Source organism: Gavialis gangeticus, unplaced genomic scaffold (genome assembly GCF_001723915.1).
Source record: "Gavialis gangeticus isolate Ggan-Ray unplaced genomic scaffold, GavGan_comp1, whole genome shotgun sequence".
NCBI lineage: Eukaryota > Metazoa > Chordata > Crocodylia > Gavialidae > Gavialis > Gavialis gangeticus.
The window spans coordinates 150,573,097-150,590,563 of NW_017728992.1; the positions used below are offsets into that span (position 1 = coordinate 150,573,097).

Below are 17,467 nucleotides of genomic sequence, written 5' to 3' on the forward strand. Positions count from 1 at the left end.
CTGTTAAAGTACTATATATGTTTTTAACTTTAATAAAAAGGTGAATTAGGAGAACTATAGTATATTTGCTAAATATGCAAATACAGGCCCTGATACCTGTACTAGTAAAGAGAAGCATATGAATAAAGTGAATAAGGAAAATAAATCTTTGCAGTAGTAGGGCAACTGCAGATTAACTAAGAATTTCAATTTATCTTTCAAAATTGCAGCATACAGAACATTTCTATAGAAAAGAAATCCATATTAAAAAACGAGGTCTCGTTGCAAGTGCCTTAGGACTGTCCCTGTGATGTGCTGGTATTTGCAAGTGGATATTTCTGCAGCAAAGCTGGAACCAGCTGGAAGTGAAAAGAAGGGAGAGTTCACACTCATGACTGCTGGGGCTGTTTCCAAACCACATCCGGTCCAGCTCAAATGAGTACCGTGGGTGTCACCATTTACCCAATTTCTACTGTTTTGCCTAGTGGTGAGGGTGGGGGAAAGAAGAGGGAATCTGTCAAGCAAAAGTGGCAAATTGCAAAGGATTCCATATGGACAAAGGCTTTGCCTTCTGCCTTTCTGAGGGCGGTGAAGACTGAACTGTGGCACCCTGTTTTGGTTCATAGGTTCATAGATGTAGGGTCAGAAGGGACTTGAGCAGATCATCAAGTCCGACCCCCTGCCCTGGGCAGGAATGAATACTGGACTTACATGACCCCTGGTAAGTTTAAGCTCATATGACCCCAGCTAGGTAATAATCAAGCTTCCTTTTAAAGACCCCTAAGGTAGGAGCCAGCACCACTTCACTAGGAAGCTGGTTCCAGATCCTAGCTGCCCTGACTGTGAAATAGTGCCTCCTGATATCTAGCCTGAACCTACTTTCAGTCAACTTGTGGCCATTATTCCTTGTGACTCCAGGAGGTGCTCAGGGAAACAGGGTCTCACGCATTCCCCTCTGGTCCCCCCTGGTAAGTTTATAGATGGCCACAAGAACCCCTCCCAGCCTCCTATTGTGAAGGCTGAACAGGTTCAGGTCCCTTAGCCTCTCCTCATAGGGCCTGCCCTGCTGCCCCCTGATCATGCGAGTGGCCCTCCTCTGGACCCTCTCAGTGCTGTCCACATCCCTCCTGAAGTGCGGTGCCCAGAACTGAATGCAGTACTCCAACTGTGGCCTGACCAGTGTCGCCCAGAGGGGGAGGATCACCTCCTTGACCTGCTTGTGATGCATCTGTGGATACAAGACAAGGTGCGGTTAGCCTTACTGACCGCAATCTCACATTGGCGGCCCATGTTCATTTTAGAATCAACAATGACTCCAGGATCTCTTTCTGCCACTGTGCTTTCGAGAAGGGACTTCCCCAGCCTATAGATGTGCTGCTGGTTATTTCTGCCCAAGTGCAGTACCCTGCACTTGTCAGCATTGAATCCCATCCTATTAACATTTGCCCACCCCTGTAACCTGTCCAGGTCCAGTTGTATCCTGTCCCTTCCTTCTACCGTGCCCACCTCACCCCCCAAATCTTGGTGTCATCAGCAAATTTGAACAGGGTGCTCTTCACGCCCCCGTCCAAGTCGCTAATAAACAAATTGAACAGTATGGGCCCGAGGACTGAGCCCTGGGGGACTCCACAGCCCACATCTCTCCAGGTGGAATATGACCCAGCCACCACCACTCTCTGGGTGCAGCCCCTCAGCCAATTTGCAACCCATCTGACTGTGTAGGCATCAATGCCACACTTGCCTAGCTTTTTAATGAGAATGGGGTGGGAGACAGTGTCAAAGGCCCTCCTGAAGTCCAGAAAGACTACAGCGACTGCAACACCTGCGTCCAATGATTTTGTGACTTGATCGTAGAAGGCAATCAGGTTGGTCTGACAGGACCTGCTCCTAATGAACCCATGCTGGTTGCCCTTGAGCATCATCCCCCCTGCTGGTCCCTCACAGATGTGCTCCTGGATAATTTTCTCAAAAAGCTTCCCCAGGATCAAAATAAGATTAACGGGCCTATAGTTGCCTGGGTCCTCCCTCCTCCTTTTGAAAATGGGGACCACTTTGGCCTTCTTCCAGTCTTCTGGCACCTGGCCAGAGCACCATGAGTGCTTGTAAAGTCATGCCAGGGGCCCCGTGATGACCCCTGCCAATTCCCTCAGCACCCAGGGGTGGAGAGCATCTGGACCTGCTGATCTGAACACACCCAGCCGCTCCAGAAGTTCCCTAACTCGGTCCTCCCTGACCCTAGGCCTGGTGGAGTCTCTCCAGAGTCCGTCCTGAATCCCGGTGGGGGAGATGTCCCAGTCCCTGCTAAGAAAAAGGGAGGAAAAGAATTTCTTAAAAAGGTCTGCTTTTACATCTGGTGCAACTACCAGATTGCCAAGTGTATCCTGGTGTTTCCTTCTCCAGTATTTACACATGATCAAAATCTAGAATCATAGAAAAACAGGGCTGGAAGGGACCTCTCAAGGTCATCTAGTCTGCCCCTCCCTTCCCCCCTCCCCCCAGGATCATCCCTAACCAACCAGCCTGTACAAATCTAAATCTAACATGCTAAAGGGAGGCAGAACCCCCTACAGTCTGTACCAATCTAACCGTGGGCTAAAATTCCTTCCTGACCCCCAGGACTGGTGACTGGGCTGACCTCAACCAGAAGTGCAAGACCCTCTAGCCAGACCTATCTGAAGCACAAAAAGATCCTGAGCATGTGCCCACACAAGAACAGTTAGCCTCACCTGTTGTTAGGGGGGAGCACCAGGTGTGTGCCAACTTTGTTCTTGGGACAACTTAAAAGAATAACAGATGGGAGTGAGAGGCAAAGGTTGATAAGTACTCCAAGAGGGACACTGAGCAAAGCACATGGCTAGCACCCACCGGAACGAGCCCAAGGAGCCAGTGGATACTGCCCAGCAAAACTCTGCCCCAAGATGGGACCAGATGAGAGGCCCTGCAGTGTCTGGGGGCATGAACGCCTCGTGCCTCCTGAGGCTGGAGGGGCACCGTGACTACCCGCAGGCAGCGGCACCAGTGGCAGGGCCTTTGCGACAGGGAGCACAGACCACCCACAGGCGGCTGCACTGATGTCGGAAGCAAGGTTGGACTGAGCAGGGACCACCCACAGATGGCCACAGCCGTGTTGGTGGCGGGCCTGCAGTCGATGACCACCCCCAGATGCCACCAGCAGCGTCACTGGCAAGGGAGGGTTGCAATGAACAGCAACCATCTGCAGACGCAGCCAGCACTGTCGGTGGCTGCCAGACTCGGGGGGTCCATGTGCGCTCCCTATGTGTCACCAGTGGCTGGGGGTCCTCTGGACCAGGGCCTCCTTCCTGGTCAGGTAGCTGGAAGGAGGAGGTTGACCGGGAGGTCCCAGGACTTTAGGTAGAGCCACGGCTGGGGAGGCCATCAACAAAAAGATGCATGGAGTTGCCTCAGCAGGTGGTTGTGGCGAAGGTGTTGAAGGGGGAACAGCCTACCGCACTCCAGGCAGACATGCGCCAGGGGCAGATGTGGGGGCACCCACGAACCGCCCCAGACACCCGCTACTGACGATGGCTCCGTGGAGGAGCGGCAGGCCCAGGTCCCCCGCACTGGTGGGATGGGGGGTGCGGGCTCCCCTGAGCATGCCCGGACACGTGGCGCAGGGGCAGGGCCGAGGGCCCGGAGCTGGTGGTGAGGCAAAGCCCTGTGGCTCCGGCCCCGCCCCGGCGGCCCTGGGACAAAAGCAGCCCGGGAGGGGCGGGGCTGGGGGCGAGCGGAAGCCGGAAGTCGGCGCTGCCCCCCTCCCCCTCCACCCCCGCGCGGGTGCAGGCGGGCGGGCCTGGCCGGGTGCGAGGATGAGCGGCGGGGATGTGCCCGTCGCCATCAGCTGCGCGCTGCCCGCCGTGTCCTCCACCAAACTGCCCGACTTGCGCTTCCTCAGCCGCGGCGCCTACGGCACCGTCTCCGCGGCCCGCCACGCCGACTGGCGCATCCCGGTGGCCGTCAAGTGCCTGCAGGGGCCGCTGCTCAACAGGTACCGCCGGGGCCGGGGCGTGGGGCCGGGGGTGTGCTGCGTGTCCGGCCCGCGGCGGGTGGCAGCGCTGAGCGGTCGCGGCCTCTTCCCCGTCCACCACAGCAGGGCCCAGCCCGGGGCTCCCGCCCGGGCGTCCCCTTCCCCTGTTCCGCCTGCTGTTCTGTTCTGCTCCGCGGCAGCCCGCCCGAGGCTGCCCTGGGCCACACGCAGCTTGGCCGCCCCTGCCTGCGAGGAAGGGTGACAGCCCTGAAGGTGGCCCTGTGCCTTCTTTCCATCTGAAGCTGCTCAGAGGAGTGGTCCTTTCAGATCACTTCGCCTGCCCCCCCCCCAAGGTCCAGCGGTTCAGGGGTGTAGGTTGTAACCACGTTGGGGAAGGCAAGGTTGTTTGGGTCAGTCAGATATCTTTTATTAGACTAAAATAGTTGGAAAAGTTCATCTTGGCAAGCTTGGCTCTCCTGGAGGAGAAGGGCTGGCCAGGACCTGCAGGGGCCACCTAGTCTAACCCTGCCTGCCTGGGGCTGCTTATACTCTTATTCTTGCCTCCTTATATTCTTTTTTTTAATTGAATTTCCAGACATTGGGTGGCTGAGTATTGGCTGTTTTAGTTTTGGCTGCCTGGGGTACAGTTAGTGGCTCAGTGTTGATGTGCCCACTACTGTCTCTAGGTAGGCTGCAGCGCAAGTGCCTTTTAAATCACCAGCACAACTTCCCTTTGAGCAGATCCAGGTGCTCTCTGACTCTGGCTATGACTGGTTATAAATTGTCCACCCTACCCCTCCTTGCCCACAGAGATGCTTTTGCAGGGGTAGCAGCAACCCTTTTGACCTGCTGAGTTTCCACTTAAGCCAATTGATGCACGTAGGTTTTGGGCAAGGCTTACAAAGAAAGTCTTAGCTCTCCCCTGTTGTGGTTAGGGATCACTAACCATGCATACATAGATTGCAGTGTACAACAGAAGGGAAAACGAGTGGGGTTTAGGTTGGTAGTTAATAACAAGTGCTCCAGCTGAGTAGAGCTCACCAGCCCCTGCCCACTGCTCTCAAACGAATCTGAGGAGCCGGTAGACATTGCTCAGTGAAACTGCCTGGAGACATGACCGGCTGAGGGACAGGAAGACGATCATCAGGGGTCCTGCTAACCAGAAACTCCTTCCTGGTCAGATAAATGGCCAGCAGTTTAGCTGGGGCCAGGAGGAGGTTGACCAGATGTTCTCAGGACTTGGTGGGGCCATGGGTGCAGAATGTGGAGTTTTCCTTTTGGCTTGTTTGATGTGCCAAAAAAGCTCGTGGACTGTAGCCCATTATGAAATGTATACACCTCTCATTAAGAAGAGAGGCCACTGAGGACACATCAACTAAATGTCGGGGACAACAAAAAAGAAGCCAGGAACAGAAATGAGGTTATAGGTTAATAACTAGGGCTACAGAAGTGAACACCAAACAGAGCGCACTGGCCAGCACCCACTGCTCCCTGAAGGAGTCAGGGGAGCCTGTAGACACTGACCAGTGAAACTCCATCCAGAATTGTGAGCAGAGGAACGCCAGGAAAGCAGCCTCACACTCACCAGGGTTCCTCCCAGCCAGAGCCTCTTTCCTGGCTTTACAGATGGCCAGCTTGGCCAGAGCCAGGACAAGGTTGACCAGGAGGTCCCAGGACTTGGTGGGGCCGTGGGTGGGGGATGCAGAGTTTTCCTTTAAGAGCCTGTACATAGTAATAGTATGTAGAGACCCAGAAGCAGCTTCTCTAAAACGAAGTGTGGTTGGCTATGCCGAAAAGCACACAGTACTTATAAAATGGTACTGAAAATTAGAGTCCTATATGCATACTGTTTTACCTGCTTTTAGTTTTTGCATCGTTCCCCTAGATTAGCAGGTAGCAACCTTTTCTGGCTGCCAGCCAGAATGACCCATCTTGGTGCTTCTTCCTGTAGGAGCACAAGGACAGCTCCTGTAGCTGAGGTGCCTGCCTGCTGGATGCCACAAAAGCTCCGCATCCACAAGCAGGATCCAATAGCTCTGTGAGCCCGATCTGGCCTGCGAGCCATAGATTGTTGATCCTTGCCCTAAGTAGAAAAGAAATAAAGTGGTGTTTGTGCCCTCTGTTACAGTATGCTTGCTAACACTTTCCATGTCACCTGAAGAAATCTGTCTTTTAAGAAAATCATTGTCTTCAGATCTTCCTCTTCTCACCCTTGCCTTAACAGCTCTGTGCCCTGATTGTGGCTAAGTCCCTCCTGATAGCTATAAACTCAGGCACTTTGTATTCAGGAGATGGTTATTCTGGCACCTTCTCTGCCTGGTATCTTTAACAGCTCTTTAGATTTAGCGCAATGCATTTAAGCAGGATATGTCATACAGGTGCATTGAGAACAGGAAGATATTTCTTCAGTTCTCCACACTGTCTGAAAGCACATGGAAACTATTTAAAAAGTTAGAAAATTACTCTGTTGAGATCAGACAAAAGTTATCAAAGCAAGAAACTCCCAATCGTGATATACCTAGCTAAATATTAGAAACTAAGGATAAGTTACTGAGCATTTCATCATCCAAACTCTTGCCTCTACCCTTTCACGTATGTAAACATACTTGGCTTTTACCTTTGAAAGCTTGCCACAGTAATGCTTGACCAGAGTTCAGTCAGACTCATCCCTTTTTACCCTTGCTGTGGTAAATTTGCTTCTTAGTGTTTCTAAATGCCATGTCATCCAAAGCAAGGTGACTCACCCCTTCAACTTAAAAAAAAAAAAATTAAACATATTATGAGTGGAAATTATATCTACACTGGTTTCCTGTCTACAGCAAAGCCCAATACTGAATATTGTTTTGGGATTTAGACTAGGGAAGCCTATCTTTCTCTCTCAGATCTAAGGAATCAGAACTTTTGGTAGAGGTGATATCTTTTATTAGACCAACTAGATATTTGCAAAAATATACCCCTGTATTTGCAAGCTGTCAGACACACACACCCTTCTTCAGGCATGGGAGAGTACAAAGGTTCTAAAATTTCTCTTGGGTGGAAATGAAAATTCATATTTCCTGTGAAATATGAATTTTCATTTCTGCCCAGGAGAAATTTTACAACCTTTGCACTATCCTATACCTGAAGAAGGGCATGTGTGACTGACAGCTTGCAAATACAGATTTTTTTTTGCAAATACGTGATTGGTATAAAAAAATATCACCTCTACCAAGAGTTCTGATTCTTTTTGCCTATAGACCAACACGGCTACAATCTATATCCCTCTCTCAGATCCAGTAATTTGTTGTTGTTTCAGATGATTTTTCTTTTACAGGTTGATATTTGTGTCAGTCTTTTTGCAATAATTTGTATTCAAATGATGTAGTGGAAAATAAGAGTACCATCAATTTTAATGTTCTATAACAATGTAAGTTTTTTGCAAAGTACATTCAATGAACTTTAGCTCTGTCTGTTAAACTTATTTGGTATTTTCTTTTCTTAGGTACATTATTGTGTTTAGTTATAAGGGGCTGGATCATAATAATGTTTCTGAGTATGGCTGTAGTAATTTAATTTTTTTTCTAACCTACAGTGAAAGAAACAACCTTTTAAAAGAAGCAGAGATTTTACACAAAGCCAGATTCAGTTACATTCTACCAATTCTTGGAATATGCAATGAACCTGAATTTCTGGGAATAGTGACAGAATACATGACAAATGGATCATTAAACCAACTTTTAAATGAGGTAAGTTTACAATGTTTTTCTAAAGCCATATGCATGTAGCTTCTACTTTATTTTAAATAAGTTGTGCTTTTATGTTTGGCAGAAGTAATGTAGTAAACATTTAAAAGAAAATGAAGGCATTGAGTCCTGGCCTACAATTTACTATGATCAGTCAGCCCCCAGCATTGATAAAGAGCCTCACTGAAGTCAGTGGAGCTCTGCTTAGGTGCAGGAGTACACCACATTATGCCAACCCTAGTATCAGGATTTTAAAGGAAAAATACAGGAAAATGAGTGGTGAATGTAAAAATAATTGCAGTATCTCAGTATTTACTAGTAAGTAGAAGATGGAGTGCAAACTCTAATACCTGAACTTATTTCTGTCCTCCAGAATTATTGGCCTCATGTAAATATGCATTAATTTTCTCTTTACTGCAGCCAGTTTTTAGACTAAAGATAATGAGTTTATCTACTTTAGAAATCTTTCTGCCGGCCCAGAGCAGCCACCATGGTAAACACTCGGAGCACAGGGCACAGTTGCCGTGTCAGCAAAACACTCGGTGTACTGTGGGAGGCACCAGGTTTAAAGTAGCCAGCAAAAAGTACAGCACATCTACATGCACTTTCTGTTAACTTCTGGGTGGGGATAGAAACCTTCTGTTACTCGCAGAGGTGTTACTCTGCTAGCAGAAAGGGGCTCTGCTGCCACTAGGGAGCTGTGAGCCTGGATACAAAACTTTAAAGTAGGCCTATGACTCAGTGATACAAGTCAGAAGTTGTGCATCTAAAAGAAATTTACAATGCGTCTCAGCAGTCGCAGCAGGGTAGATTAGCCTGTGCCAAACTCCATGCTGCTACAACCAGTCAGCTGCTGGTATCCTAAGTAGTTTAAGATTCATGTATTCCTACATGATGCAAGTCTCTTCTGTTGCAGTAATGTAGGAATACCCTAGGTCTTAAGGAACTCAGTTGTTCATTTTTCATAATGGCAGGAGTGAATGATGTAGAGTTAATGTGTTAATGACCATTTTGAATTTCCTGGCTCTTGAGTGTTTCATAGCCATTACATTTTAACAAGAGGGCAGTGGTGCCCAATGTCTCGTTGCCCACAGGTCAGGTGGGTGGTGCCAGATCCCTCCGCAGGAGATCTGATCTGATGTGTAAGGCAGATGTGAGGGCTGATCCAGCCATACAGTGTGTGGCTGATCTGGCATATGGGACGAGCAGAGCCCGCGCCTGATATGGCTATATGGTAGGGGGGTTGATACAGTACATGGGGCAGGGTGTAACCAGAGCCTGATCTGGCTGTGTAGCAGCAGTCTGACTAGACATGGATCTGGTCAGATAGCAGTGGCCTGGGCCCAACCTTGACTGATCCAGCCACACAGCAGTGGCCCAGCCCTGCCATGTGCAGCTTGGAAATTGGGCAGCAGGAAGCAATGGCAGCATTAATTGCCACCTCTCTCCTACCACCACATTTTTCAACCCATAAGAACTCCCACAAGCCAGATGCCATGGCTCCATGAATCAGATTTGACCCATGGGCTGGGGGTTGAGTGTTGCTGGTGTAGGTTGAGTTTTTGCTTCTACCACTGGCCTGTGGCTGATCTAAGAAATGTCAATTCTCTTCTTTGTTCTTCTCTTTTCCCATCTGTTACATAGAAATAAGGTGTTTGTCTTTCTTTTGTTTAGTTTAATGCTTTGATTCTATGTATAAAAAGTTCTGTATTTGAGTTGCATGTACTCATAATCACTAAGTCACCTAGTAAATGTGTTGGTAATACAGCCGGCTTGTTCAGTGATCTTGAATCAGTAGAATATAACTGCAAAAGAATGGAAGCACAGTAATAAGTGATTTATGTTGAGACTAATTTATACCTTATGTACTCAAATATAAGACATGGATTTTCTCACCATTCAGCACTGTGGCGGAGGGCAGGGGGGAGGAACCTTCATGTCTTACATTTGAGTACAGGCCAGGCAAGCAGCTGCTGCAGCTCCAGAGGGTGCCATGGTGGCTCATGTGGCAGGTAGGGGAAGTGTGGGAAATCATGGGGAAGGGGTGCCTGGTGTGGGAGGACCTTGGCGGGGAAAAAGTGGAATGGAGATTGCAGGGGAAAGGATGAGCAGCAAGAGAGGAGGTGATGGAGGGGTTGCAGGAAAATGATTTGGAAAGGGACATGTGGAGGATCCCTTCCTCACACCCTTTCCCTTCACTCCTACCACACCACATGTCCCTTCACCTGTGCTCCACTTACTCCATGTGCCCCTTCCCCTTGTTCCCCCCACACCAGTTGCCCTTTCCCTTGTGTGGAGAAGGGGCATGTGGTGCGGGAGGGAGCATGAGGAAAGGGGTGTACAACATGAGGGGAGCATGGGGAGGGGGCATGCAGTGCTGTGGGGAGCATAAAGGAAGGGGCTCACAGTGCTGGAAGGAGCACAGGCAAAGGGTGGCTGGGAGAGCATGAATGAAGGGACATGTGGAGCAAGAGGAGTGTGGGGGAAGGGACATGGAAAAGGAATGTGCAGAACAAGAGGAGCACATAGAAGGGCTCAGGGAAGGGGCAGGGAGCACCAGGAAAGAGAGACAGAGCAGGAGATATGCAGAGAAGGGCCATGCCGAATGGCAGGGGAGCTGCTGTGGCTTCAGTCTTGACCCAACTGGGACTGGAGGGTGAAGCCAGAGCCACTGCTACTGCTTGGCCTGATCAGGTGCTCCATGACAAGTGGTAGGAAGGGGAAGGCACTGTGTGGGGAGGGACAGCACAGGGGCAGATACAGGAGCCAAGTGGCAAGGGATGGGGGGAGGACAAGAGGCATGGGACAGACTGCCCGCTCCACAGCTGCTGCCTTCCCTGCTACTACTTTCCCTGTAGCAGTAGTGGGATGAATTAGTTTAAGATGACCCTCCAATAACTAGATTATAGACATGAAAATTAAAAGAAACTTACAGTTTTTCATGTCTACAATCTGATAAGCAGGGGTTTGTCTTAAATTCAGAGTTCTCTTAGATTTGAGTAAATACAGTAAATAAGACCAGTCAGTCTTGTTGCTTTAATGTTGAGTGAATAAATCAAGCCTTTAAAAAGATCTTCTATTATTGAAGTAATTTTTCTGTTTTAATAAAATCTTTGCATGATGATGGAAGATTTAAATGGTAGATCATACTTTGCTGTTTTCTGTCTATGGTAGAAAAATGTATATCCTGACATCCCGTGGTCACTGAGGTTCCGTATGCTGTATGAAATTGCTTTGGGAGTGAATTATCTGCACAACATGAATCCTCCATTGCTGCACCATGACTTGAAAACCCAGAATATTTTACTGGATAATGAGTTTCATGTGAAGGTAAACTTATTTTAGCCTCTGTGTTCCTCTTCAGTATGCATAAGAGAACTGCAGTACCTCTTAATATTGCAAAAAAAGTGGGAAGAGACTGAGTTGTGCAGAAAGACTCCAATATTGCAGTTATATCTTTATAGACTGAGTCCATTGACTACAGTGAAACAGTGAAGTCAACCCAATCAGACTTCAGCTTTCTGGCTTTAGTAGTGACCTGACTTTCCATAATGGCGACCTTTGTGACATGATGTATAGGAGGAAAAAAAATGTAGTTAGTGGATGATTAATTCAATTTTTGAGAAATCTTGGATATCTGAAGGAAGGTACTAAAGGAAAATAACCACATTTTCATCAAATTAGCTCAGAATCAGAAGTGTTTTCATAGGTACATTTGCATAAACATTCAGGGTGCTATTATAATACAACTGTAAGATATGCAAATGGATGTAAATGATTTGGAGCACAATGGAGAGGAATTAGTGATATAATGAATTAATGCAAGAAATAAAACTAGTCTAATATAAGTAGTAACAGTTTCACAGGATTGAAATCACCTACAGGGAGCTATTGCTCCAGTTTCTTAGGCCCATTCCTAGAAGTAGCATTATGTGATATAATGTCCTGGCTCCACAGTCTAGACACAGGAGTGCTTAATAACATGAAACTGTAGCTCCCTAACACACATTCTTGGCTTCCAGAAGCATAGGAACTCAGAATAGAAGCTTTCATCTTTTGTTTATCTTTATATTTTTCCCTTAACACAAAGGAAAACACAAAATGATCTGAGAGTGTCTCTTAACTTTAAGGGTTTATGCCATTAGAGTTTTTGGAAATTATAATGCAAAGATAAAGACATTACAATATTGGTGGTGAAAAATCCATTTTTTTTTTTTATCATTTGAATAGACAAATAAAACTATTGCAATTTTTTTATTGTTTTATTGTTGGACATTTGAAATGAAGGATCTAAAAAAATACAGCTTTACAGTAACCAGTTCATTTAAATAGTTAATATGTAACTATTAATATTATATAAATAAGTGCAATTACATCTTTCTGCAGATTGTTTGAAAATCTATTGCTGCTTTGCTATTAGAAAGCACTAGTATTTTGCTCCACCTGTGTGTGAAATAAGAGTCTAAGATTTTTACCTTCTAGTGGGGGATGGGGGTTGGGGGAGGGACAGATGCAGTGATACTAGACAGATCTATCTGATACATGTTGTTAGAAAAAAAGAGAGATGCATCTAAAATATGTATCTGTCATGCACTGTCTCTCCATCAGATATTCTAAATGAGTAAGATTTCTGTGGGCATGCTCTGAGTTTACATGTGAAGTCTGGCACATGGAAGTACAGCACAGAAAATCATTTTAAAGACTGTTCCTCTCTCCCAAAGATGTCAAAAGCTAATTAATTGCAAATTCCCTTATTTTATGGGAGAACCTGTTTACTTTCATAAATATAATTTTTCTTATCACCTGCCCCACACAAATAGTCTGTGGCCCAGAGAGAAATGAGCTCCATGAAAATAATGATTGACTAATCCTATTTTAGTAATAATTACTTTTTACTCTGTGTGTGGTGTTTTGTGTTTTCGCAGCATATTGTCATGTGAAAATCATGTTAATATATCTCAGCTCTTGCGATGTTGTCCAGTAGTGGTGTTCAGAGTCACTTTCCTCTTGTGCGTGTGTCAGGAAAGTGGAAAGCTTGTCGAGTGTTTGGCTGTTTTGTTGGGGTCTACCTTTCTGGTTCCCACTTCTTCATGGCCAAAACCTGAGCTCCTGTCTCTTGCTCCCTGACACTGTGGTGCCCAGCTCCATGCAAAATTACAGGGCATGTCCGTTGTATGCTAATTAACTCTGCTACCTAGGAAAGGTTAGGGAGCCAGAGGCAGTTTCAGCAGGGAGCACCTGTTTGCAGGAAAATGGTGCATTTTGCAGCAAAAATAATAGAAGAGTGTCTGAGAAGATTTAAATTACCCCATTCTGCAAACTAAAATGAACAGTGCTGCATCTTCTTATACTCATACTTTCAAGATTTTCTTTCTTTATCATCAGGGCTAAGTACAGGGTGGGTAAATGCAAGCTGAGGTTCTGAAGAACAGTTATTCAGCAAGCAGAGAATGCCATGGCACCAGAATACACATGGGATAACTCTAATACTCTGGGGTAGCACAAGTCCTGGATCAGGGCTGATGTTTCACGTTGCTAGTAAGACATACATACCCTTTCATGATAACTTTAACAGCATCTGAATTGATGAGGTCTGTTCTCTCTCTCTGTCTCCGAATGACTGACTTTTGTCCTTTTCCAGATTGCAGATTTTGGCTTATCAAAATGGCGCATAGTGTCCATGTCACAATCACGAAGTGACAAGTCTCTGCCAGAGGGAGGGACTATTATTTACATGCCTCCTGAAGACTATGATCCCAATCAGAAAACCCGTGCAAGTGTAAAGCACGATGTATACAGGTACTGCCTGTTATCCTAAAATCAGCTTAGCAATTTGAAAAGTAAAATTTGTTAAAGGATCTTGACTATAATGAACTAGAATAAATTACTTCTAAGAGTCTAAATGAGTATGATATGACTTCTTAAAACCTGTTTTCCTGGTAAACTTTAGAGCAAGTATAATATTTAGCTCTAGAGATTAACCACGCAATGTAGACACAGTGGATTGATTGACAGATGACCAGAAGAAGGGTGCACTGTATCCAGAAGCTTGTCGCACTTCTCTCCTGGCTATATAGCAGATCCAATAAAAGATATTGCATGAAAAACCTTGCCTCTACCAGTTGACATTTTTGAGGCTTCTATCTGGAAGGGGGGGGCAGGAGTGCTGCAATAGTAAGCTTTCTTGAGTAAGATCTGGTTTCAGTTTGCCAGGTCAAAGCTTTGGCTTCCTGCAAAAGAAAACATTATCTCTCGTTATTAGCTCCTCCCTTTAAGGTACAGAGGAAGTCTTGGCATTTCTGGAATCCCCAGAGGGAGAGAACATTCCTGCCATGCTCAGCTTTTGAGAGGTGTGGCAAGATGAGGCGACAGAAGAGACTCACTGGGAAAGCAGGAAAGGGAGCTATCATTGTAATATCGTAGAAACCTTCTGCTACTTGTTCTTATTATAAGTATGCACTGTTTGATATTTTAATGTAATTTAAAATGAAACATGAACTTCAGATAAACTGTTCAGAGCTAAACAGTCTATAAATAAATTTTATTTAAATTGACCCATTTTTAAATAGATGGATTTAATTTAAACAAAATTTGATTTAAATAAAAAAAAATCTATTTGGTTTATTTTAAAACATTGACTTTGATATTTAGATGATAGAGTTCTTTTAAGACCAAACCTGTTCCTTCTTCCATTGAAGTGAGTAGGTAAAAATGCCATTAAATTGTAGGTAAGCAGGCTTAGACTAGGATGATGTCCTCTTATAGCAAGTATTGTATGAAAAATGACACAGTATCATATGGGTATCATCATTCTGGATGTACTGAGAGTCTTGGATATATGCACAAATCCAAAAGCTTGTGTTGCAAAACTTTTCACGCATGGGAGGTCTTCATAACAGCTGTGGAAGAGGAATCTGCTTTCTATTCTCACATGTCCATAATCAGTAAAATTAACTGAATTCTGATTGTGGGACGGTTTCCCCCTCATTGCCCTTTGCATCCCTTTTAAAGGTTTTTAATATGTATAAAACATAGTAGTAGCACAAGTGTAGCAGATCATGGCCTGTTGAATTGTTAGTACTGAGAAATAAATCCTCTTAAACTTAGAAGTCCCTGATGTGTTAGAAGAGCTAGAAGTCAGTTTCAAGCAGAAATGTTTTCATGACATTTTGATATGTAGTCAGAGACTAAAAAGTAGGCCCAGTTCTTTAATTTTCCTGAAATCCACGTGACCATCAAACACAAAGTAAGCACATAGCACATTTCTTTTTACTCACCTAGAAATATTCCTGTTGGTTTTCTTGAACTATATGAAAGGGGGTGGCATCATTGTAATCAGCTGTTTAAATGACTGTTGGACTAGTTTATTTTCAGGTATATTATACAGAGCTTAACATATTAGCAGTTCTTAACATTGTTCTAAAACTACATACATTTATATTTGAAACAGCTATGCCATTATTGTGTGGGAAGTGATGTCAAGAAAACAGCCCTTTGAAGGTAAGAATGTATTCTATAGCATTTGTTTATTTTCTGTTCTTATTAACATATAGCTAGAGCTGATATGTAGTAATTGCAAAGCTCCATAAGGATTAATTTGTGATGAACTGTTTTTTTAAACCGTCAAAGAATACATAGCTGTTTTTCAAACTTTACAAACTTCAAACAGTTAACAGAACCAGTATTTTTATGTACTGTACAAACATACTCTTGAATTAATGTTATAAACAACAAAATGCCTAAATACAATAAATGCAATTTTGTTATGCTTCTATAGTAAACTAGATCTATTTATAGTACAAATATTTCTAATAAATGCATGATATCTGTTTTGACAGAAGTTATAAACCCCTTGCAGATTATGTTTAGTGTGTCACAAGGAAGGCGACCAGACACAAGTGAAGACAGTCTACCAGTGGACATTCCTCACCGAACATTCGTGCTAAACTTAATGGCAAGTGGATGGGCACAAAATCCAGATGAAAGACCTTCTTTTTCAAGTTAGTTTACTTGCTTCCAATTGACAGGGGAGAAGGGAGTGCTACAACAAACAGTAATATATAAGCCTACACGACTACTGCAGACAGGTTCACATTGTTTCAGGACTCTTAATGCCTGCGGTTCTCCCTTTGTGTGATTCAGTGGGGATCACCTTTTTGGCAGGCATGCCACAAATTAAGCCCTATGCCCCCTTCCTTGCCTTCAAGTACCACTCCATTCCCCTTCCCCTGTCTGACTTGGTGCTCTGATTTCTGCTCCCTGCCCTGTGCTCTGTGTTTTGATTTCCCTTCCTGACTCTGCTATACTGCCTGGCCCCATTCGGTCAGCTGCATGCCACACACAGGCTTCCCATGCCACTTGTGATGCTCATTTCACAGGTTGGCCATTCCTGTAATTAAATGTGTATTGGCAGAAGGCAGGGCAGTGATGCATGTTATAGACTGACTGAATCAGAGATGCATAAGAGTTCATGAGCAAGAGCTCGCTTCATCAGATGCTGTTAAAGGACATGTCTACACAAGATGCATAAGATCACAAAAACATATGCATCTCCGAGTCATTTATTGACAGTCATAGAGAATCATAGAAAATTAGGACCAGAAAGGACCTCCAGAGATCATCTAGTCCAACTTGCAGCCTGAAGCAGGATCATTCCTATCCAAGCAATCCTAATCTAAACCCTACATAAGGCTAATGAAACCCTGACACAACACAGACCTAACACCCTATCCTGCCACAGGTAAAGCAGGGGAACTAGAGCAGCCAATGTCCAGTTTCTATGAATTGTTGTCTATATACGCTTGAAATTACAGGTAGAGGGCCAGCCCCCTGCTACTGAGGAAGGCAAAACCCCCCACAACCCATACCAATCTAGCCATAGGGTAAAATTCCTTCCTGACCCCAGATATGGCAGTCAGTTTGACCCTGAGCAGAGGAGCAGGACCCTCTAGCCAGGAACCTCTGGGTGGGGACAACCAACAAAGCCCAAAAGCATGGGAAATACCCATAGTAGAACATGGGCATAGCTATACCTAAATCATCCCTAACCCGTAGCTATTCAGCCTCTTGAGCACCTTTGGTGATGGAGAGTCCACAACTTCCCTACGTAGTGGTTTCCACTGCCTTGCTGTTCTAACTGTGAAGAAGTGTTTCTAGATATCCAATCTAAACTTACTTTGGTGCAACTTCAAGCCATTGGTCTGGGTCCTCCTCTGTGCAGCAAGAGAGAAAAGGTGCTTTCCCTCTTCTTTATGGCAGCCCTTCAAGTATTTGAAGACTTCTGTTACTTTCCGTCTTAAACACCTTTTCTGTAAGCTGAATATGCCTCGTTCAGCCTCTCCTCATATGACTTGCTTTCCAAGTTGTTATCATCTTTGTTGCCTGCCCCTGGGTCATATAAAGGTCCATCTCTACCCTGACTTGTGCCTGACTTCAGACTCTCACTGCTAACTAGCTGTCCTTTAACATTATGTGATAGAGGTGCACCAATACATCGGTCCCATATCATATTGGCACCGGTAAAAGGAAAATTGATGTTATCGGCAATTGGCTTCTTTTCATTGATGTGGCCTATAATGTTGCCGATTAATGCCGCATGCAGCCACAGCACAGCACACAGACAGGCAAGAGCATAGCCTGGCAGCATGGAGAGCAGAGTCTGAGAGTCTGACTAGTAAGTCTGTTGTGGGAGAAGGGGTATGGAGAAAGGGATGGGCATGGGGGGCAGATTGAGGCCTTGGGCATGGGGAAGCTCTTTGAGAAAATTATCCAGGAGCACATC

At 45.4% G+C, this 17,467-nt stretch overlaps 1 protein-coding gene across 1 annotated transcript in view; it reads left to right on the top strand.

The window, feature by feature from the left end:
- Nucleotides 1-3,766: 3,766 nt before the first annotated feature.
- The window catches only part of RIPK2 (receptor interacting serine/threonine kinase 2), a 32,799-nt gene continuing 19,098 nt past the window's right edge, over nucleotides 3,767-17,467 (top strand). The window contains exons 1-6 of the mRNA XM_019527890.1: nucleotides 3,767-3,985; nucleotides 7,536-7,689; nucleotides 10,861-11,016; nucleotides 13,328-13,485; nucleotides 15,137-15,186; nucleotides 15,525-15,686. Coding sequence (XP_019383435.1) covers nucleotides 3,807-3,985; nucleotides 7,536-7,689; nucleotides 10,861-11,016; nucleotides 13,328-13,485; nucleotides 15,137-15,186; nucleotides 15,525-15,686 — 859 coding nt within the window. The 5' untranslated portion in view covers nucleotides 3,767-3,806. The remainder of the gene's footprint in view (nucleotides 3,986-7,535; nucleotides 7,690-10,860; nucleotides 11,017-13,327; nucleotides 13,486-15,136; nucleotides 15,187-15,524; nucleotides 15,687-17,467) is intronic.